Below are 22,814 nucleotides of genomic sequence, written 5' to 3'. Positions count from 1 at the left end.
TGCCTTTTTACTCAGGAAGAACTGACAGCCATGCAGGGACCCTGAACATACGCACAGAGACATCATAAGGACATGAGAAGCTTTATACTGGCCCTCCAGAGCAGCTGTGGCTTTTTAAAAAAGGACCTAATATTATATTAGAAATGTTCTCAACGCTCGTGTTTATTTCTGCATGTGACAGCAAAGTAATGAGCATGTTCGCACCAGAATTGATCTATAATTCATCCAGATGTTCCTTATTCAGAGTCTCTGGAGTGTGAAGGAAATGCATTCTGTCCAAATCTTCAATAAAAGTTAAAAACGCAGCCGGAGGACTGAAGCACTTCAAACACGAGGCGTCCTATTAACAGGACGCTAACGTTTCTGTTCGTCTCATGTGAAACATGAGGAGAATTATTCATGGGATGTCTGGCCTTTTAGGCTTCCTCTGTCCCGAACAACACTCCCTAATGCAACATGATGCTTAATTACAAGAGGGGTGTTGATTAATTTTACATGGCAGCCTCTGTTCCAGCTGATAGCCCTGCAGCGCGGATCATTTGAATTCACGTGAACGGGAAGGACGGTGCGCTGGTTTACACCATAAAGACAGGAGCCCACCTCCATGCATGTTACACTACAGAACCCTATGGGTCATCCAACACAGCAGGCCTCCGGGGACGGGCCGTTTTGCACACGAGCCTGCTTCTGACAAAGCCATTATTTCTGAATGAATTTCCACGCGACTACATTAACTTTGACAAATAGCAAACGAATGCCAGCGTGATCCGATTCTCACATTAATTTCTTCGTCTTTGCAAATTGAACGGTGACGTTAATACAAAAGCTGAGCTGACGCACGTCTGCCGCTGAACCTGCGTAAATCACACGAGGCAGAGATTCATTAAAGGCGGCTGACAGACAGCGGCGCTGGTCGAGGCTGATTTACTGCCGGGCCTCGGATGAGAGTGGACCTGGAGTCGCCTGTGACGCGCGGAAACGGGGGAACGAGCCGCGATTTGACGAGGCCTCTGAGCCTGAGAGGCGACAGCCACTCGGACGACCGGGCCCACTCCCCCCGGGCCAGAACAGGGAGAGGGAATGGGAAAAGGGGAGCGGGGAGAGTGACAGACAGCGAGCGCGGGACTCGCTCTGTCATAAAATCAAGATAAAAAGCGAAGCCATCTCCCTCCACGGCTCGGACTCGGCTCCCTCTGTGGAGCAGAAAGGCTTTAAATGAAAGTCACGGGGTGTGAAGACGGAACAACAGGACGCGAAACCCGCTCACCCTCAGGCCTCGCACATTAAACTCGCTGTGTCCCGGTGGAGAGCGGAGCTGCTGAGAGGAGGCCTGAACTCACCAATGGGAGCAGGAAGTGCTCACGGGCCTCTTTGTGCGCTCGCCTCCTCCATGACGACCGCCCATCGCTCGCCCATTAAGGTCTGACCTTCTGCTCTTTGCTTTGTCTGCACGGAGCCTCTGGCCACGTGGAAGTGGCTCCATCTTGTCACAGAGACATAACAGATAAATGAAGGAGCGCCGGCGCCAGACGAGGCCAGAACTGGATTCATGAACGGAGAGAAGTGACTTAGCGGCGGTAGTAAACGATCAGCGCAGACGGTTTATCTGCTGCTGAGTCACGCTGGTGATGCTCACACACACACACACACACACACACACACACACACACACACACACACACACACACACACACACACAATAAAAGCAATAACGCCTCTGTTGCAGAAACTGGACAGACAGGCTTGAGACGAGCTCAGGGAGGAGAACAGGATGCAGCGCTGGGCCCGACCCAGTCAGTCAGGCTGCCCGGGTCTGGTGGGGGAGGGAGGGGCTCACCAGGGCCACATCATCACTTCAGGCAAGTGGCAGGACGACACCAGTCACGCTCCTGCAGCCGAACATCACGAACATGATCCATTTTAACAGTAGGAACTCAAAACGTGCAATCACTCAGTTTAAAAATGTCTAAAACCTGAAGTATTAATTGATGACACGTTCAGTCAATTAAAGTGATCCACGAATTGGCTAGGACATCAGTGGAACAGTAAAGAATATTTGCTGCGTGCGGCTGCTGAGCACGAGGCAGAAATCAGCACAGCATGTAGGTGGAGCACAGCAGCGGCTCTTCATCAGCTGGAGCTGCTGCAGCCTGATCATCCTCACATGAGGGGGTCGAGGGGTTTGAAGGCAGAGCAGGGGGGGGGGGGGCTTCTAGCAAAATAACAGGGGAGTAACACACACGCATCCATCAAGAGACATGTCACAATGATGATGTTGGGGCAAATCGTTCGTTTAGTATAAAAACAGCCGGTCCATCTCTGTTTCTGCAGGTCTGTCTGTCGTTGGTTCCAGCTCTGGACCCACTGAGACACAAAATGTCTGAGACCACAGCCTCACAGCGGAGCACAGGCTCTTCCTGCGCTCTTGTTTTTCGACCCTTTCAAAAACCAAAGGAACAGAGTGCGGTCAAAACACACACAGCGTCGTTTATCATAAAGGCTCAGAAACTCCCGCTCACGCCGCGAAACTCTTCATTTCAGCCCAAACGGCAAAATGACATGAGAATGAATCCAGAACAACTGAGACACAAAGCACAAGGCAAAGCTTATTTAAGAACTGCGGAGCCCAGTCAACACGCAGCAGGCGGGCTTCGGGGGTTCTGCTGACCCAACAGAACTTACAGTATGAGCCCGTGCAGCTGCGACGCCGGAGCGAGTTTCACCGCCCGGTGCTCGCTTTACTCGGTCCCATCCGGTTCTTTATTCTAGCGTTACGCCCACTTCCACCGCTGCTCGCCACAAACAGGCTCGGACAAAACCAGCAGCGCTCTTTCACTCAAACTTTGTTTCCAGTGCGTATTTTAAAAAACTAATTTCACACATGATGGAGAACTTACCTGCCAGGATCGCCTTCCCCGGGTGAGTTAATTTCGCTTTTCCCGCCGGCGCCGCCGCCGCGAGACGCCACGGTCTCGAGAACGGGCTGATAAAGGCGCCTTTATCCTGCATAACTGCTGGTAGAACGCAAAGGCACGCGCCACGGCTATAAGTCTGGCAGTGTTGTGTCTAAGAAGAAGACTGGCGCGCGCAACACATGGACGCGCTCCGCTGGATGCAGGTGATCGCTGCTGTGTCCGGCGGATCTCCGCGCGAGCTGTGGGCGGACGCTCGCGCCGTCCAGGAAGTTGGGACCTTCTACGCGATCCGGTACCTGTTATTTGTAACCATGGTTACGCCTTGTCGCGACGGTCGTGCGTAAGAGAGCCTGAGCAAACCGGAAGCAAGGCGGGGCGGACAAAGAGTTGCCTCCGCGTCCCGCTGCCACGCGGAGCCTCGTGCTCGAACGTCCCCGAACCGCCTGAAGTTGGAGAACAGCGCAGCCTGTGGGTGACACGGACCCGTGGGTGCGGCGCTGGACGCGTTTGTGGGGAAGGAGCGGACGCACCGAAGGGCGCGGTCGGTGTCGCCGCCTCCCATCCGTTACTGTACGACAGCCCCGCGCAGTAAAACGTACCGATCATCAGTCAGGTTCTGGCAGCTTTGTTACCAAAATGTCAGACTGGGCCCAAAGGATGGAAACAAGGGTGGAGCAGAAAAGCGCTGACATTAACCACGACGAGGTTCAGACGCACGACGCCCCCTGACACTTTTTAATGACAGCCTCTAATGGGAATAAACAGAACAACGTTTCTTACGTTTGCTGTCACTTTCCTTCCTCTTTGACAAATCCACCGTTGACCTCAGGTTCATTTCATTACACGCACGGGAATAAACCAAACCACCACCACTTCAAGCAGCTTTGCCTCAAGGCTTTACTGTTTATTAACCTGCTGTTTTTGCATTGTTTTTCCTTTTTTTTACAAAAATCATTAGGCTTTTTATGACTACAACAACACACTACAGACAATACATACGGTATTTCATAATGATTTTTTTCAATTAGATATTTCAATTTATCTTAAATTATACACCATCTTCATTACAATTCAGATTTTTAACCACCTGGTACCAGCATGTGAGATAATGTTCCTCAGTCGTTCCGATCTTCATCATCGTTTTCTGTTAGTTGGGTAAGAACATCACTTCGTTTGGACACAACATTAGTGAATATACTTAACGTGAAAATTGTGCTCCTGGTTGCAGCGGTATAGTTTGGCAGCACATGCACAGACTACAGCGTATGGCATTTTGTTTGTTTTAGCTCTTCCACCTCTCCAGAAGTCCCCGTGTTATGGATATATGGGTTCTACTGTTCTGGACTTGTTTGTTTGGAGCACAAACTTCCCACAGTGCGTGCTGGTTTGGTGACATGTCCCTCGAAGGCTTCAGAGGCCACACACACACACGCACACACACACACACACACACACACACACACACACACACACACACACACACACACACACACACACACACACACACACACACACACACACACACACACACACACACACACACGCAGTACCGTAACCTCATAAACAACCTGTTGTGAGTAAACAAATGAAACAACTGCACAGTAACTCGTGAGACAGATGTGAACCCAAACACAAACAAATGAACCTCTTTTTGCTACTTTCTAAGGTCGTAGCAGTGCTTTAGGAACAGAGGGAGACGCACACGTCCCTCAACTCCCCAGTAGTAAAGTCTCCTCCTCATCAGTGCTGAAACTCTAGGAAAAGTAGAACAATTCAAAGGAATAAGCTGCTCAATGGTTAGTAAAGTCTACATGGAACAGCAACAGGACCGAGTGGTTTGGTCTAACTAAGTCTTTCATGTGTAGGTTCCTCTAGGAGCTGAGAGGCGGCTTCATGCTGTGCAGTTCAGTGATGCAGGTATAACATAAGGGGAGCGTCCGTCGACCTCGTGGGCACAAAGTAGAGATGCAGAGTTTCTATTGCAGGTTCAGTGAAGGTGGGTGGAGTCACTGGGAGCGAGGAGGGCCCGGTTGTGGTTCCTCCGCATCACTAGAGCTCCAGAGCAGCACGGGTCGGCGCGGTTCAGGGTTGTCGAGAGTGTGTGAGTGCGTGTGGGGGGAAAGGGTGGAGGAGGTGAAGGAGGGGGTCTACATGGTGAACCCGTAGGCAGGCGGAGCAGCGAAGCCGGCGGGGACGGAGGCCGGTGCAGCGTAGCCGTAGCCGGGGTACGACGGCTGGGCAGCGACTGGAGCCGCGGGGGCGGTCAGCATCAGCTGCTGGCCTGATCACACAAACACACACACGGACAGAAACACACGCACAGGATTAGACGCGCACGCAGGCACACACACGCACACACACACACACACACGCTCACGCACGCTCACGCATGCACAGGGTTAGATGCGCACGCAGGCACACACACACGCACACGCACACACACGCACAGGGTTAGACGCACACGCAGGCGCGCACGCACAAGCACACGCTCAGGGTTAGACGCGCACACAGGCACGCACGCACGCACACAAACACACACACACACAGATTTAGACGGACACACGCACACACACAAACACACGTCCCCCAACCATGCACACACACACACACACACACACACACACACACAAACACAGGGTTGGACACACACACACACACACACACACATACACACACACACGCACATACAGGGTTAGACGCGCACACACACACACGCGCATGCACAGACACGCGCACATACACGCCCAGGGTTAGACACGCATGCGCGCACACATGCACACACACACACACACGGAAACCTACCAAACACCATCGGCTGAGGTTCCGTCACCTCCTCTTCGGTTTTCCTTTGGCTTTCTGCCTCCTCCAGTTTGTCCACCTGAGGGCAACAGAGACAAGAGGAGAGGTCAGCCCAACCTGCACAGAATACAGAAAAGTCTGGCTCACATTATAGGCATCCTGCAGAACCCCAAACGTATTATTGTTACACTAAATCTCTCATAATTACATCAATTGAGAAGATTTTAAGGTTGTTGCTGATACCTACAATGTGATACAAGTACATTGATGTGTTTTATTTCTAGAACTTCTGCTTTGGTAAACAGATCACAAACTCGTAAAAAGTACTTGATAAAGTACAGTAGCTTTAAATTCATATTTAACGGTATTAGAAAAAGTATTAGCGAGAAGGCTTGTCATACAAAACTCACACTGCAGCTACGGTTACCTAGAGAAGATGCCATGCAGGGTTGGTGAGAACATCTAACAGAGCTTCCAGGACAAAGGTTGAGTTGACGATTAAAGGGTCAGTTCACCCAAATCACGAAAACCTAGACATCCAATTTATGCTCCAACGTGCATTTAAGGCAATTCAATTATATAAAATATTTTACACTTAGTTGAAAATCATGAGTGAAAACTGATACAAATTTAATTGGAAAATTTGTGAATTATAATAAATAACAAAAGTAATGAAAATGTTTAGTTTAAAGCGCCGGAAGTAAAGGTCAGGCAGTGCCAAATTCACTAAAAGTATCACGGCTAATTACAACTGGAACATGTTTTTGCCATTTGTGTGAACTGACTGGTAGAAAAAAGCTGAATCACACATTAAAGACTAGAGATTTATTCCATTGCTTGTTACTGTACGTGAAGAAGAAGCTACACATGCCTACACTCTGTGCCGATGCAGCCATTCACAGTCTCATACTAAATAACAGCTGAAGCCTCCACATGCTTCCCATTCACAGCCTCTATGAAGGGACTGGGTGCATTTCATTCGGCTGGACTAAAGTAAAGCTACGCGTTAGAAGAAGCTCACAGGCTCTGCTCATCTTCACCACACACATTATCTGCATAGAGAGAAGGTTCTAGTGCCAGTCTCTCAGTCACTAAATGCAAAGAAACAATCAGGCATTGTGCTACAAGTGTGGAGGACAGAGAAAGGGTTTATGATGTAGATCACTTCCAGCAATGGATGGACTAAATCATTACAAAGGCAGAATTTCTATTGAGGGAAAACTTGGACGAGAGTGAAATAAGCAGCAACTAAAAATAACTATGACTATGACTACAATCCATCCCCACCAGATTGAGCAGGTATTGCACAGTGTTTGGTCTGTGAAATAAACTGACTGAAAACATTCCCTCAGGAAGAAGAGACTCCAGAGAAAGAGTGTTTGCAGCCTTCACCGTAAAGGAAACCAGCAGCACAAACTGTTTGACTTAAGGGCCTGTCTTTGGAGAACATATAGAATGTATTTGCTATATAATTTTTGCATGATCGCAACTAAAATTGTCATCATTAAAAAAATGCTGCTTTACAGCAGACGCAGCTTAGAGAGAGGAACGTTAGGGGTAAAATGTTAGGCCAAGGCGAGCGGTCCTGGTCCTGGAGAACACATGGGGCACAGGCTTTGGTTCCAGCCGTCAACACATAGTTTGACACGTTCAGCCTGGAGAAGATACTGTACTTCACCACGCGAAGGCCTCTGTGACACAGCAGCAGCCCATTGCTACTGTTAACAGGTAGCATGTGCCACATAGTGGACCTTCAACCTTGTCTCACACTCACAGTGAATTTGGATTCAATGCTTCATGTTGCGTCAAGAATGACAGAAACTGTGTCCAGTGGATAAAGTGCCGGAACAGAGGGATGCACACACCACTAGAGCAGGTTCTCCAGGACCAGAACTGGTTAGGCCGAGTTCAGTCTAAAGCCCATGCTAGGTTCCTACAGCAGAAACCTAAGAGATAAGTTACAACAAAGAACAAACAGACAGAACACAGAGGAGAAATAAAAAGAGGGCCAGAGACCGTCACCTTCGCTGCAAACTCATCAACCTGGAAGAGAACCCAAAGACATGAGCTCCAGTGACCTCACATGTCCACATGTACGGAAATCATGACCATGGCGTTACTGGTTGGTACAGTATAGTATATAACTACAGTGCTGATCATATGCTGTACATGAGAGCTAAAGCCGGCAGTTTGACTTCTATTCAAAGCGTCCAGAGACAGACTAAAGTTTGCCCCTCAAATGCAGGTTTCTACAAGAAACTGAAATATGCAAGAAATAAAAGGCAGTTTTTCTTTTGCAAAACATGAAACCAATAACAACCAAGTTTTACAGTATTTACTAAAGCGCCATACCTTAGTGAGGTACTCTCTCATGACCTGGATGAAGTACGGCATGGCAAAGTCCATGATGTTGTGCCTCCAGGCGAGCTCCAGCACCACGTCAGGGTGCAGCAGGTCGTAGGAGGCGAAGAGGCAGGCGGCGAAGCATTCCCTCCGGCCCTCCTCCAGGAACCACTGGAGCAGCGTTTCTGCCAGCTCAGCATCCTTGGACTCTGCAGCGTACAGCATGGCATCCTGGGACGGACACATATGCAGGAGACACAAAGGTTCTGTAGGTGAGAGTGCTGACTTTAGATCTGCCAAAATAAACAGCGCCCTCTATGGTAACCGTCAGGTACTTATTATGTATTATGTATTATGTGTATAACTTTGTTTTAGCTCTTCAGATATACAGTTTCCATATACAGTTGTTGTTGTTTTTTTACCTTGTAGAGTTTGTCCTTCTTGCACAGCTCCACACTCTGTCTCCAGCGGTTGTTGCCTTTGTACAGGTAGGCAGCAATGCGCCTGAATTCAATCAGATCGTGTTTCTCCAACCTCTGAGCGAGGCCGATGGTGTCGAAGTTGTCATATGCGTCGATGGAGGCTCTCAGGCCCTGTCGGGAACACAAAGGGAGAAGCTGACTACATGTTAGGTGCAGAGGAAACAACTGTACTCCAGCTGAGGCCTCTAGTCACTACCGAAGCGTGATGAACTGAACAGACCTGATAGTCTTCCTCCTCTGTCAGCAAGTTGTTGAGGGCTTCGTTAACCGACTTGTTGTTGTGATTCTGGACAGACCTCAGGTAAGGCTTCACCAGCTTCAGCTGGTTCATCTGGGCAAAGACAACACACGTGATGCCACCATGTACAGGTCATCAGAAAGCAGAAGGGCGACCTCGCCTCGGGGTACCTTGCTAAAAAAGTTAACAGCTCGGCTGTGGTCCAACCGCGGGGACAGTATGGTCAGCAGGTCATTCAGCAGGAGAGGCTTGAATTCCAGGTAAAAGGAGAGCGATTTGTAGTACAACTCCACATTCGCAACCTAAAGATGAAAAAAGTTACACATGAAAATCACAAATCAAAGACGTTTGACAAAACGTTTAGTCAGAAATGTGAGTCCTGACCTTTGCAATAATATCTTTGAAGAGCCCTTCTTTCCAGGCATCTGCTGGATGGGACATCATCGTGATGACGGCATTGTCATACTCCTCATATTTATCATAGAGGAAAACCAGCTCTGCCCATAAATGAGACTGCTCGGCTGCACGAAGGACCTGGTAAAAGACACGTCATTAAGTCAATGCAGGCTGCTGAGCCGGCGGTTCTTCAACTCAGGTTAGCTGGGCAGTGAAACCCAGGAGCATGAATCGCTTTAAGCACCTATAGCTTCTAATCAGGATGAGTATTAATGCACTCACGCAAATAAGGTGAGAAGGTAATTACACTTTATATCAAAATCCATCAAATTTAATAAATCTTTCTGGACTCCTGCTAAAAACAGAAAGACAAACAGCTCATGCTTTAACAAAAGTGAAAAGAAAAACTACACAATTGCAGTTGTATGAGATAATAATGCAGAGCATCGCACCCAAGGACAAAACCATGTTATTTTACTACCTTCTGCTTCTTCTTTATTCTGATCAGAAAGTAGCATTTGATTTATTACAACAACACAAACACAGAGCCGCAGTCGCATGTACTGCACCTTTGGGATGTTGACTCTGGACCAGAACAGCTCCAGGTGCTCCCTCATCTTCTGGGGCTTGAACTTGGAGTAGAGGATGGCGAGCTCTGTGAACATGCCCATGTGGGCTCGCTCCAGGCCCAGCGCGGCCTCCAGCAGGGCGATGAGCTCCTCGAAGTACCCGCGGTCCTGATAGTAGCTGATCAGGTCCTCCAGCTCGTCGGCGTGGATCACGATGTGAAGGCCGCAGATCTGCGCCAGGCGAAACTCCTCGCCGTCAACGCACGCGAAGCACACCTGGCGGTCAGAGGGAGAGAGGAGGGTGAACGCCCTGGAAGGAAGCCCTGGGACTGCGCGGCGGCGAGGAGCCTGTCTACCTCCTTCCACGTCCGGGTGCTGTTGGCTTTCCTGGCGCTGTCCACGGCGGCCTGGTACTCCCCCAGGTGGACCAGCGTGGACGCAAGGCGCGCAAAGTTGGACACGTTGTTGTACAAGAGCTTGGCGGCGTCGTACATGCCCTCCTCGTAGCATCGATCGCCCACCTGTGGAGCGCAGGGGGTGGCGTTAGCGCTCGTGGCGGCCCAGACGGGCCCGGCCCAGGCGGCCGCGAGGCTCCTCCCACAGTACCTGCTGTATGTGCGCGTTGTTGGGCCCGCTGACGAACTCCTCCAGCTCCGCCAGACGGTTCGTCTTGGCTAAAGCGAAGATCAGCTCCGTCTCCACGTACGACTCTCGCGCTTTCTTGCGAGCCATCTGGAGATACTTCACCAAGTCCTCCCAGTTATCTGCAAACAAATTTGAATTAATAACACCTTCGCAGTCTGCTAGAGCTAGAGCTATGCACCAAGACAACGGCTTACTGTTCTTGCTGGCTGCATCCACCACCTCCATGTACGCTGAGGGGTCCACAGCTTTGATGTAGGAGTCGATGGCCTCCTTGACCAGGTCTCTGTGCAGCTGAGCTCGAGCTAACTGGCTCCACACCGCGGGCTCGTTACAGCGCTCCGCGAACTCATAGGCACGGTCCAAGTTCCCTATGTGCTCGATCAATACCTAGACAAGTGGCAGAAGCAGAGCCATGCAGGTACCTGACCACAGAGCAGCGGTCATTCCCCATCATCCATCAGCAGACTCATACCTGTATGGCCGAGGTGTTGACGTCAAACTTCTTAAATATTGCAAACGCTTCTTCAAAGAGCTCGTTGCTGATGGCGATGTTGGCAATGTCTGGAGCGTCGTAGTTGTCTAGCCTGTTGATGTACTCCATCACACGAGTGCGGTCCGCCTTGATGGCCGTCAGAATCAGCAGGTTCTGGAGGTTTCTGGAAAACGAGGCCGAACAAAAAACGGTGGGCTGTTGGTGGGAAAGCGTCACGAAGGGTCATGAGCGTGACGTTCTGCTGAAACCCGGCTCTACCTGTGTTCACTGAAGACCGAGTTATCAAGCACAATCTTCTCCAGCAGCTCAATCAGCTCGTTGGGCAGGTCCGCCGTCATGAAGGCCTTGACTGTGACCGACACCTCCTCTGGGTCCTGGGTCTCCGACAGAGCCGTCTGCACCACCTGAGATTGGAAACACAGGGGAATGTCAAAGGTCCTGAGCACCACAGCCGGCATCAGGACGCGTGTGGAGCTGCAGGGAACCCCACCTGGTCGATGAGTTGCCTCCTGAACGGGTTGTTTTCTTCCAACACGTTGGCCCAAAGCTCCGGGTCCTTCCGTCGCACCAGGTATCGAGCCTCACTCTTGAATAGCGAGTTCTCATTGCACACCTGAGAAGACACACGGCGAATGAAGACGTGCGCGTATTTAAAGGATCCCAGTGCATCGGCAGTGCATCCTGTGTGTACACACTTTGATGAGATCCATGTCACACTGGCCCCGTTCATAGGCCACGCAGGCCAGGTGGGGGTCTCGCTTCTCGCAGTAGCGTCCGACCACGGCGCTGTCGTAGAACGGGTTCTCCTTGAGGAAGCGCTCGGGCGTGTTGTTACTGTCGATGTAGATCTTGGCGAGAGCGTTGTGGGTGGCGGGTTCCTCGCATCCCTCGTGGATGCGAGACTCCAGCCACGGCAGGAGAAGTTTTAGCCTGAGGAAAGAAAAAGACGTGAGGTTGGAGTTCGAGTTTGTGTAGTTTTCTGTGGTGACGCACAACACAACAACAACACTAGATGGCAGAGTTTTACATTAAGCAGCTTCAAGGCCTTTCAAGGCATCAAGATTTACACTTGTATCTGTCCAGCATCACAGTACAGGCTGTTGTTGCACAGACATGCTGCGTTACACACCTGTTTCTCTTCTCTACCTCCTCCACGAGCTCATCGGTGGAAAACTGCCCTCTCACCACCATGATCAGGTTCTTAATCACGTCCTCGGCACAGTCCACGTCCAGCAGTCCTCCGATCACCACCGGCAGGCGACTGGGGTTCACCTGCGAGACAGACTCTGAGCACGACTGGCAACAGGCAGTTTGAAAGAAGACACGCTGGGTTCAGATCTTACTTTCTGCACATATATTTCAATGTACTTCTGCAGATTGTTGCGGTAGAGGTAGAGCACCAGGTCATGGACAAAGTCAAAGCGATCGCACACGATGATGAGAGGAAGCTGGTCTGTAAGTTTGGCCTCCTACAAAGAGAACAGACACAAGGTTAACATGTGATCTAAGTGTTTGAGCTTGTCACAATATATCAAGTCAGAGGGTCTGTTTTACCTTCAGGAAGTTTTTAACCCTTTCAGGGTCATAACAGTTGCTCTCTCTACAGATTCTCTCCACTTCCTTGATCTGGCCTGTTTTACAGGCGGCCTGGATGTACTTGAAGTGGACGTCGGGCTCCTGGCTGAAATTCACAATCGATCCCAGGAAGTAAAACAAGCCTTGAATAGAAATGGAAAGAGAAGAAACCCCACAAACGTCAGCTCACATTCACTGCCCCAACGTGACCCAGGTCTGTACGCCCGCCCACGTCTGACACTTACCCTCATAACTCTTGAAGGATTCAAAGAGCTCTACTAACGCCTGAGTTCCCAGCTGCTCGTGATACTTTGACGCTACTTGGACGCACAGCTGCAGGTTCTGTCTAATGTTAGCTGACAGCATAGCCCTTAAACACTCCAAGGAATCCTCCACCGACAAGGACCCGAAAAAGTTCACCAGCCACTAAATGAAAACAATAAGAGGAGAGACAGGAATGATGCTAGCGGGTGAGTGGAGAGGCCCGAGGAGGTGGAATAATTCTCATTTTCACACATGGGGGGCACATGCACAGACGTACCTCGGGGTTGAGCAGATGCGTGTGCACCACAGCCCGTTTGATATCGTACAGGTCAGTGTAGTGCTCGAGCGCTCGCTGGAGCAGACCTGCCTTCTCGCACAGCTGTGCCACATGGGCACGGTCGTAGTGAGTGAACATCTGGTTCCCCAGGATGGCGTCTGCTACCTGGGAAGGTCAGCGCACACATGAATGCACACGCCGCCTCTGCTGAGCGAAACGCTTTTTAGAGCAGGCCGAGCCGAGCCGCTCACCTGCGGGGCATGAATGAGGTTCATCTCCAGCAGACGTGTCTGTAGGTGTCCCTCGGCGGGGCGGTTGTTCTTTAAGGCATCCAGGAGAAAGGAGGTGCACTGCTGGATCAGGCTGCCCTCCATGAACACATCAACAATCTAGAGAGAGAAAAAGTGATAGATGTTTGGCGTTCTTTCATCTGTGAAACCACAATTCCATTTAGCATGCAAGGAAAGATTAGAGTAACACCCTATCCAATATCACAGGCCTGGGAGCCAGATGTTTCTGCTTTTCATTTCAGCGGGAGTCGCTGCAGAAAGGTGGTGGGGGTCATAACTGTGAGTTATTAGTTCTGGTGTTTAAGACTTAAACTTTGGAGGAGTGATGGTGTGGCTTTAAGAGCAGACGTGTGTTACTGACTCAGTGAATTCCTGGCATTGTTGGCACATCTGGAATAACACAGACGGAGGCTCCCACACTGGGCACTTTGTGCGTCTGCACAAACGTGTGAGGGTAAATATGCAGCTGTGTTTTTAAGGGAGGGCAGGTGTGAAAGTAGCACAGAAGGTCTGCAGTCATGCTGCTGCGCGTCTTACCTGGTTGATGTTGGCCAGCGGCTCCTCGTCCTGGACCAGCATCTGGGCAAACTGCAGACCCTGGTCCGGACTGACGCGCATCACGTTTCTCAGTAAGAACACCCAGTCGGGGGTGTAGCCCACCTACAAGAGTACAGTCATGAGTTTTCTCCCACATGCTACGCTACACAAGCGCCAGGAAGGGACCAGGGACGTCACTGAAGTTTCCCAATCACCTTTTTAGCGTACAACACGATCTTCTGGAACTGGCCGGTCTCGGCAAAGCACTGGATCACCTTGTTGGGGACATTAGCTCTGAGGTACACACTAAGAGCAAGCGTGGGGTCAGAAGCCTTCACCAGGTCCCCCAGCTCCTCTGAGCACTCCAGCTAAAGCAGAGTCACAATGACCATGTGTGATTAATAATATAACTTAAACAGAACCAATTTTAGAGAAGAACTTCCTGTGCTTGATCTGCATCTCTGTGAAAGTACTTTTTGCATTTCAAAGTCATTGCTCCTACCTTGTCCTCCTTCAACCACTTCTCCAGTAGCTGCTTGCGGCCCTGCTGCAGGACAGGCCTGCACAGCTCCAGGGACTCAAACTTGTTGAGCTGGCCCTGGTCCAGCAGAATACCGAAGTACTGCAACAGTGGGGAAGCCTGACCGGGCTGGGCCGGGACGCTCTGGAACTTACGGATGGTCTCTGCCGTCCTCAGGATACCCTGTTTTAGAGATGCAAACAATGAACCGCAGCGCATCTAGAGGGGCAGTTGTGACGGGCATAAAGTGTGGCGGGCGGTGGATAACGTACTTTGGGCGCTGATGCAGCAACCTTCGCAGCCTCCGAATAACTTCCCTGAGCGAACAGAGTGTTAAACTTCCTCCCGAAAAGCTCCTCAGCACCGGCGAGGTTTGACCTCACGGCCATCCTCAAGGCCAGGTCAGGGTTCTGCAGCACGTTGGTGGCATAGTTGACAATGTTCTCCTCCTCAACACACACGGAAAGAACCTAGAAGGGGAAGAATCAGTCAGAAACAGTTACACTTGTAAAAGCATTCTTTTTGCCTGAAGATGAGGTTTCCTGCTATTTTCTCACCTGTCCCTTCTTGTTGACCCCAATAATTCCGGAGGTGGCTTCATGGGGGGCAGTTACAAAAATGGTCTCTGCACTGATTCGATTCATGTAGATACAAACGCCAGACTCCAGGTCGTACAGGTGGATGTAGCCGTATTTTGTGATCAAATATATAACACCGTGCTTAGCACCAATCTGGGGAGAAAGACCGGGGAGTGAGTTTAAAGGCTGATAGCGAGGCTCAGCCTCGTGCTGAACGAATGAGTATAAAGAGTCTTTTCTTCACCTGCATAGCTACGGGAAAGTCTGTCTGGGCCTCGGGGGGAAAGAACACATCCACTGCTTTCTTTGTAAATGGCTGGTTTCCTGCAGCCGGCTGACCAACTTCAATAATGTGCAACTGCAAGAAGGAAGCTCATGTAAAGAAGTGATCAGACAGTAAAGAAGCATGAATCACAAATTGCAGCTATTCTGGTCGCATTAACGCTGCTTCTCCTGTGACCTTAAATGAAACACCAGCATTTCATGCACTTCAGAGCTCCTTGTTCAGAGACTAAACACGCTGCGATAGCGTCAGGACTGAAATCCCTGGGTGGGATCCAGGGGCCCTCACCTTTCCCCCGGCCTGCGAGCGCACGGCAAAGCAGAACAGGGTGGAGGATTTGGCATTTCCCTCCACTTTGAAATCCCCGAAGGCAGCAGCGTGGCCCTCGATGGGCTGGGACACCTTCCTGTCAACAGAATACAGCTGCATGGCCCCCACCACGCGGTTTTGCTGCGGGGCAAAGAGACAGACCACAGCAGAAAGGAACTATTGACGCGGCCCCATGTTAATCAAACAGACATCAAAGATGAGTCGAGGTCCTGTGTGGTGCATGGATACGATCTGGGTCCAATTACAATTTTGTTCTTACACGTAGCCCTGCACAGTTTCTGTTCTTAGCAGCATTTACAGTAGACAATGACATCACAGGTTTTCATACCTGTGCAGAGATCCCTATCAGCAGCAGCCACTTCTGTTGGTCGTCAGTTCTGTAATTAATTATCTGACATCCCGCCAGGCTAGCGTGCCGATCGAACACTTTGGCCGGCTGGGAATCCCCCTCCATGCTCCAGTGGTAGACGGCCGTGTCGGTCACCAGGGCCACGGTGTTCACCGATATCCACTTCCAGAACATGACTTCCTCCGTCATGGTGTGAGCCTTCATCTTGCTCTTCATCTCGATGTTGAAGATCTGCAGCGTCTTGGCAGCTGAGCGGAGGGAAAAAACAGAAAGTGAGACAAACAGACGGGAATAGAAGCCTATGAACGAATCTGGAGGACGCGAGACAGTGAGCTATCTATAGGCGAACTGGGTGATGTAACCCCACACAATAAGCCTGACTGTGGCATGCATGTAACACCATAGTACGTAATGCATATAATATCTAACACTGTATGTAAGTATCAGCTTCAGCTGGTCTCAAACAAAGCTACGAAGCTAAAAAGAATGAACTTAAAACAAACAAATCCACCGACATGGAAATTAGTTAGTGGGAGTAGAAATAGGAAATAGAAGCAGGATAAAGGTGTTTCCAGGGAACAGGTGTGGTTCTCAGTAAACTGACTGACTCCTCTACAGCTTTGAAAGGATCCTAACTGAGCTGCTGAACCTGAAGGATGTTTCTGTGCTATAACGCAGCTGCAGGTCATCACTGTCCAACATATGACCACTAACAGGCTGCATTACTCACAGAAACAAACAGGGGCACGGTTCGGCCCAATTCTGGAGATCAGCACTCACAGCCACAGTACGACGATGCTACAACCTCCACCCTTATGTGCAGGGATGACATCATCTCACACACACACACACACACACACACACACACACTCACACACACACACACACACACACACACACAGAGCGCCGGACGGGTTGACAGACAGAAAGCCACTCACCGTCTGAGAAAGGACAGAAGGCGAGGGGGAAAAAGCAAAAGATAAAGCAAAGTGTCAATCAGGTGATGAAGAGGAGACAGAGAGAGAGCACAGGGGAGGGGGACAGGGCACATTAACCTCAGAGGGGAACAGGGAGGCATTATTAGCAAATTATTGTGATCAGCGTTTGTGTTTGTGCTCCACAGGCTGGAATCAGAGGCAGGAAATCAATGTCCGCAGCCAGTTCAGTGCATTCGGCCAACAGAAGTGGGTGCGCCCTACATCCAGCATTCACAGCACTGACGGCCCATCACTCGTGGCCTGACGTGGTCCTTCTACAACGCTCGCCGGCTGTGTCCGGAGACGCCGCGCACGCTCACCTTTCAGGGCGATGACTTTGCTGGTGGGGTTCATGATGGCGCTGTCGGCGGAGATGGGCCTCCTGATGGGGTTGGTGGGGTCAGACAGGTCCACGATCACGACCTGGTTCTGCTCGCCCACCTTCTCCCGGATGCAGATGAACTTGTCGGACTCCATGGTCAGATAGCTGAAGCCGATGTTGGCCGGGTTCACGCCCAGGCTCTGCAGCTGGAAGCACCGATCAAAGCACAAGGTTTGGTCCATGACACATGATTGTGGGTTTCTATATAGGTTTTCCCACATGTTGACTACTACAAACACATTAAAATGACGGCAGCAGTTGGCCTTTGCCTCGAAGGTTAAAACAACAAAACACAGCAAGCGGTGAACAAAAACTGTTAGGCTTAAAATAGCAGCGGGTCTGCTCCAGTTTTCCAGGAATATTCTAAAAGGCTGTTTCCAGACAGGTCTGCTGGTACACGGAGCCAGGAAACAAGCGTGGGCACGCAGCAGGCAACAGGATGTGAACACAACACGGCTTTATTTCACACTCCTAATATAGCTGCTAATAATCTGTGGAACATCCTGACGCGTGTTGCTGATGGACGTTACTGGTGCCGTCACCGCGTCCCAGTTAAAGCGCAGACGTAGACGTACAGCATCGGCTGTAACGTAGTGGAGCCTGATGCTGCGTTCGGGTGCCTACGAGCACTCCGTTTTACTACTCAACAACAAGAGGAAAACACGGCGCTGACGTCAGAGCCGCTGAACGGCGCTCCACCCAAGTCCACGGGCGCCGAACAGAGACGCGATTGTGCACATTGTGAAGGAGCGAGCGAAGCGCGGCGCTGAACGGGCCGCATTATGCAGTCTGAGGCCAGCGGGCAGGAATCCCCACGCTCATCACAAGCACTGCACTATCTGCACTCGGCCGCCGGAGCGGGACAACAAACCCGTCATCCGCAGAGCGGGGGGGACGCCGCCGTCAGCGGCCGCGGCTCCAGGAGCAGCGAGCAGAGCTCTTTGAGTAATTAGATCTGAGCAGAAGCGCTGAGGCTGGTTTGGCCCGTTCAGATAATGACGCCCAGCAAATCACTCAGCTCCAAATCCACGTATGGTTTCTGTGCCGCACATCAAATTGAGGCCACGAAGAAGACCTGAGGGAGGACGGAGGCCATATGCTGCACAGGCACGACAAGAGTGTGTCTGGGAGGAAGAAGGAGGCAAAAAGACCACAAAGATGGAGGACCGAAGGAGGAAGAACAGCTGCGTCTGTTCGCTTCCAGCCACTCAGGCCTCCGGACGTGTACGGCTCAGGGTGGAGCGACTGAGTCACCGGAAGAAGGCCCTCACACTGCGTTAGCAGAACATTCCAGGCCAGGATCACACTTCCACCACAAGCCATACAGCTCCCTGCATATGCACGCACACACACACACATGCACGCACACACACACACGCACATGCACGCACGCACGCGCACACACACACACACGCACATGCACGCACGCACGCACACGCACACACACACACGCACACACACACACGCACATGCACGCACGCACGCGCACACACACACACGCACATGCACGCACGCACGCACACGCACACACACACACATGCACACACACGCACATGCACGCACACACACACACACGCACATGCACGCACGCACACACACACGCACATGCACGCACGCACACACACACAGGCCTGATTCCTGAAATGATAAGAATGATGATACAGCGTTGATGGGATGTGGTGAGTCACAGGCTGAGAGCACACGTTGCATCAGTTACAGCTTCACAGACACACTGAGGAATGCAGCAAAGCATGGACGTGATGCCACTTTGCACACGTGAAGCATGCGCAGGTCTGATCTGCGTGTTTGGTGCTAAACAGTAAAAGCTGTTCCAGTGTTTTATAACAACAGTGGATCTACGAGTATGTTTATAGTGACAAATCCAGGCAGAGAACCAGCTCCTGCTCGTCCCTCATGCCTCTCTCTGCTCGGTGCCTCAGCTTTAAAAGCCTCTGTATCTGGAGCCTGGAGCTGGTGGAGGCCAAAGCTGAGCCACCAAGAAGAAGAACGCTGGACTCACAGTCTGCTCTGCCTCTGCTGTGGCCACACACACATGACGGAGGAGCCACACGCACACGTGTGTGGCTCCTCTGTCACGTTGTGTGTCGCTCCTCTGTCATGTGTGTGTCGTTCCTCAGTCATGTTGTGTGTCGCTCCTCTGCCATGTTGTGTGTGGCTCCTCTGTCACGTTGTGTGTTATATTGTGTGTTGTTCCTCAGTCATGTTGTGTGTCGCTCCTCTGCCATGTTGTGTGTCGCTCCTCTGTCACGTTGTGTGTCATGTTGTGTGTGGCTCCTCTGTCACGTTGTGTGTCATGTTGTGTGTGGCTCCTCTGTCACGTTGTGTGTCATGTTGTGTGTGGCTCCTCTGTAACGTTGTGTGTTATATTGTGTGTTGTTCCTCAGTCATGTTGTGTGTCGCTCCTCTGACATGTTGTGTGTCGCTCCTCTGTCACGTTGTGTGTCATGTTGTGTGTGGCTCCTCTGTCACGTTGTGTGTCATGTTGTGTGTGGCTCCTCTGTCACGTTGTGTGTCATGTTGTGTGTGGCTCCTCTGACATGTTGTGTGTCGCTCCTCTGTCACGTTGTGTGTCGCTCCTCTGTCATGTTGTGTGTTGCTCCTCTGTCATGTTGTGTGTCATTCCTCAGTCATGTTGTGTGTGGCTCCTCTGTCACGTTGTGTGTCATGTTGTGTGTGGCTCCTCTGTCACGTTGTGTGTCATGTTGTGTTAGGCTCCTCTGTAACGTTGTGTGTTATATTGTGTGTTGTTCCTCAGTCATGTTGTGTGTCGCTCCTCTGTCATGTTGTGCGTCGCTCCTCTGTCACGTTGTGTGTCATGTTGTGCGTCACTCCTGTGTCATATTGTGTGTTGTTCCTCAGTCATGTTGTGTGTCGCTCCTCTGTCATGTTGTGCGTCGCTCCTCTGTCATCCTGTTTCCGCCGCTGATTTGATTTGCCTGATGAGACCTGCTCACCCCATCTCCCGGTCACATCCGCCCGTGCCTTCAACACAACGCCGGGACGCTATAAACAGCTGCAGCGCAGCAGGTCGAACCCTCCGCTCAACAATGTGCCGGCCCCTGAGAGCTGCGGGACATTTCTGCACTTACACAAGCTGCCACAGTACGTAGGCTGCAGCAGCGGAGCCACAGACAGACGCTCCCTTCAGCTCCTTCATAATTCAACACACTGTTCTCTGTCCTCGTCTGCTTTCATCCTGCCTTCGCCGCAGTCCACACAACGACGTTGGGCTCCGACGCGTCCAACCGGGCCAGTGGTGCGTTCACTGGGTTAACGGCACACTCCGACCTGCTCGTACAGCGAGCCTGGACCTCGGATCATAAATCAGCCCACAGTAAATAAGCAGGGCACATGAAAAGGGATGGAAATGAGAGGGAGGTTTACCCACAGAGTCTAACGCTAATGACAGTGGTGGTGCGGAGTGGGAAAAATGGAAACCGCTGAATCTCACACGGCTTAAAGCAGATCCAGGCTTCACCCTGCTGTGGAAGTGTCTGGAGCTCGGGTTTGCTCCGTGTCTCCTGCTGCTGGGAGTTCAACGGGCTCCTTCCTCATTACGGAGCTAAGTCCGTGTTGCTCTCCCGAACCCGATCCAGGCTGCACACACTGAGCTGTAAATGCCGGGCCGGGGGGAAAAGCTAAACAACCCGAGGCCCGGAGTCCTGGGTTTGCAAATTCCAAGCATTTTTCCCTCCGCTGGAGCCACCTAGATTCACAGGGGGGTACGACTCGGGCAGAGGTGGGACCTCAGGGTGGAGGTAGAACCGAAGCTTTCGGGCGACGCATGCGCCGCTGAACTAATAACCTCCGTCAGTCAGTGGGCTCTGCCAGCGCGGAGAGAGAGGCCTCGGAACAAGGGCTGAGGAACGAGGGGCTGCAGGCCAGAGGAGGGGGGGGGGCAGAAAGAGGGGTGGGGGTTCTCTGCTGAAAGGCCATTTCACTGCCTGCGGTTACCATAACAACGGGCGACAGAGAAGGGGAGGCGGAAGGGTGCGTCACAAAGTTTCTCTTTTGCCTAAAAGACGCCGTGGATGCGGCTGCAACGGGACAGCGGCCGTCCAGGAAGTAGTCCCCCCCCCCCGTGACGACCCAACAACTTGCTGCTCGCGTCTCTTTTGTTGTCAGTGTTTGTATTTCACACTATGCCCGCTGAAAAGTAGCTGCAGTAAAAGGACCACGGGATCATTTGCTGCTCTTAATGCTGATGCCGCTTCAACAAGTAAAGCTGGGGGGAATCGGATCGATATAATATTGATTCTGGGAAATAAGATGCCGCTCTCTGTGTGCGCGTGTGCTTCGGGCTTTCACCATTAGGAGCGAAATAAACTTTTCCCACGCCAACATTTTGAATAAATCCACGCTGCGTTGCTTTGCGGACGCATCGGACCCGGCGCTGTCGCTCGCGGAGGCCACGGAGCCGCAGGACGTGACAACAACATGGTAGCCGCGAAGCCGGAGGGCGGCGCGGGTGCCTGTCACGTCTCGGTTACAGTGGAAGCACGAACAGCTGAGCTCACTTGTCCGCAGCGAGAAGTGCCGCGGCGGCGCCGATCGACGATGACAGCGGCGTTTTTCCGCCCAGCGGGGACGACAGTGCGGCGCCTCCACGCGCGCCGGCTCCGCAGCGGAGCCCCGCACGACCTCGCGATTCGGTTTTCCCCAAGTCATCATCTGCCCCGGCGGGAGAGGACGAGGCCTGTGGCTATATTGAGCACCACCCTGCAGCCCTATCACCGAATCCATTTAAATGCGACATGTGCCGCGTGCGCGCGGATCTGCGCGGGCGAGGAGCGGCGCAAAAGCAAACGCAGCCCAGCCGAAATAGAATTTCAGGGCTTTTTTTTCTGCTGGAGCTTACCTGCAGATGCTCCTGGAAGCGTATGGGCAGTATCTGAGCCATTTCTGGAGGATTCCTCTGCCTGGAGACTCCGAGAAGGAGGAAAGGGGAAGGGGACAATAGGAGGAATTGAGGTGGTCTTGTTCTGTTTGCGTCCTAAACGCCCCGAGAAGTCAGAAATGATGGGCAGTGCGAGGTGGTCCGGGTGGGTTGCGTTGGTTTCACGCGAATCCACTGGCTGCTCCCATTCAGCAGACCCCCCCACCCCCTACGCCAGTCCTGGATCCAAACTCCGCACCTCCGCTAAGAAAACTAGTCCACTCCGACTACCACCGATCGCTGTGCGTGAAGCGGTCCCCGCTCGAGCCGTGTAGAGATACGGGGCCGTCTTGGAAATCCGCACCGAGACGTTGCGGGTGATGACTTAAGCAGCTCCTGTCTGGGAGTTTTATTCCCACCCCTGTCAGTGCGAGGTCGGGTTTGCAGCTTGTACCCTTCCGCCGCAGCCCCTTCCCCCCCTTCGTTCCCACCAACTTCAAAATCGGAGCTTGAGACAGACGTCCCAGCATTTGTGTGAATTTACACAACCGCGCACACAAACACAGTCATCTTCCCAGAACGCGTGACGCACAGAGCGCTGCAGGTTCGTCCAGCGCTTTTCCGTGGAAGTGGCAACTTTTTGATGTGCGGCAAACAGGTTCTCATTAAAGGCAT

General features: G+C 51.7%; 2 protein-coding genes across 6 annotated transcripts in view; both read right to left on the bottom strand.

Annotated features, from left to right (window-relative positions):
* si:dkey-178e17.1 (tricarboxylate transport protein B, mitochondrial) overlaps positions 1 to 3,802 on the bottom strand; it is an 11,322-nt gene extending 7,520 nt beyond the window's left edge. For 2 of the 3 annotated variants that reach the window (XR_003786915.3, XM_029161778.3), the window contains exon 1: positions 2,898 to 3,608. Coding sequence is in view for 2 of the 3 variants with exons in the window: in XM_029161778.3 (XP_029017611.1) it covers positions 2,898 to 3,009 (112 nt within the window). In the remaining variant the exon portion in view is untranslated. Of the gene's footprint in view, positions 1 to 2,897; positions 3,609 to 3,695 lie in introns of those variants that run through there. The other variant, XM_041072512.2, reaches the window with a different exon arrangement.
* On the bottom strand, positions 3,789 to 22,814 carry cltcl1 (clathrin, heavy chain-like 1). 3 transcript variants are annotated; one of them, XM_029161772.3, is made up of 32 exons: positions 22,122 to 22,814; positions 17,181 to 17,388; positions 15,863 to 16,131; positions 15,493 to 15,654; positions 15,166 to 15,279; positions 14,901 to 15,074; positions 14,616 to 14,813; positions 14,326 to 14,526; positions 14,039 to 14,191; positions 13,824 to 13,946; positions 13,248 to 13,385; positions 12,997 to 13,161; positions 12,701 to 12,881; positions 12,435 to 12,598; positions 12,224 to 12,349; positions 12,010 to 12,152; positions 11,576 to 11,810; positions 11,371 to 11,493; positions 11,139 to 11,284; positions 10,860 to 11,043; positions 10,582 to 10,774; positions 10,349 to 10,506; positions 10,099 to 10,263; positions 9,743 to 10,018; positions 9,162 to 9,311; positions 8,948 to 9,079; positions 8,760 to 8,870; positions 8,480 to 8,650; positions 8,067 to 8,288; positions 7,731 to 7,757; positions 5,718 to 5,793; positions 3,789 to 5,196 (listed from the first exon to the last, which is right to left on the bottom strand). In XM_029161772.3, exons 1-32 carry the CDS (start codon positions 22,161 to 22,163, stop codon positions 5,063 to 5,065), a joined length of 5,064 nt encoding a protein of 1,687 aa, XP_029017605.1. In that variant the 5' UTR covers positions 22,164 to 22,814; the 3' UTR covers positions 3,789 to 5,062. The 3 variants fall into 3 exon arrangements, with proteins under 3 accessions (XP_029017605.1, XP_055367993.1, XP_029017608.1); XM_055512018.1 differs by having other exon boundaries at positions 7,737 to 7,757; XM_029161775.3 differs by lacking the exon at positions 7,731 to 7,757 and having other exon boundaries at positions 22,122 to 22,813.

Source organism: Betta splendens, chromosome 9 (genome assembly GCF_900634795.4).
Source record: "Betta splendens chromosome 9, fBetSpl5.4, whole genome shotgun sequence".
Classification (NCBI taxonomy): domain Eukaryota; kingdom Metazoa; phylum Chordata; class Actinopteri; order Anabantiformes; family Osphronemidae; genus Betta; species Betta splendens.
The sequence above is the reverse complement of the archived record's forward strand: the minus strand, read 5'-3'. Positions and strand labels throughout refer to the sequence as shown.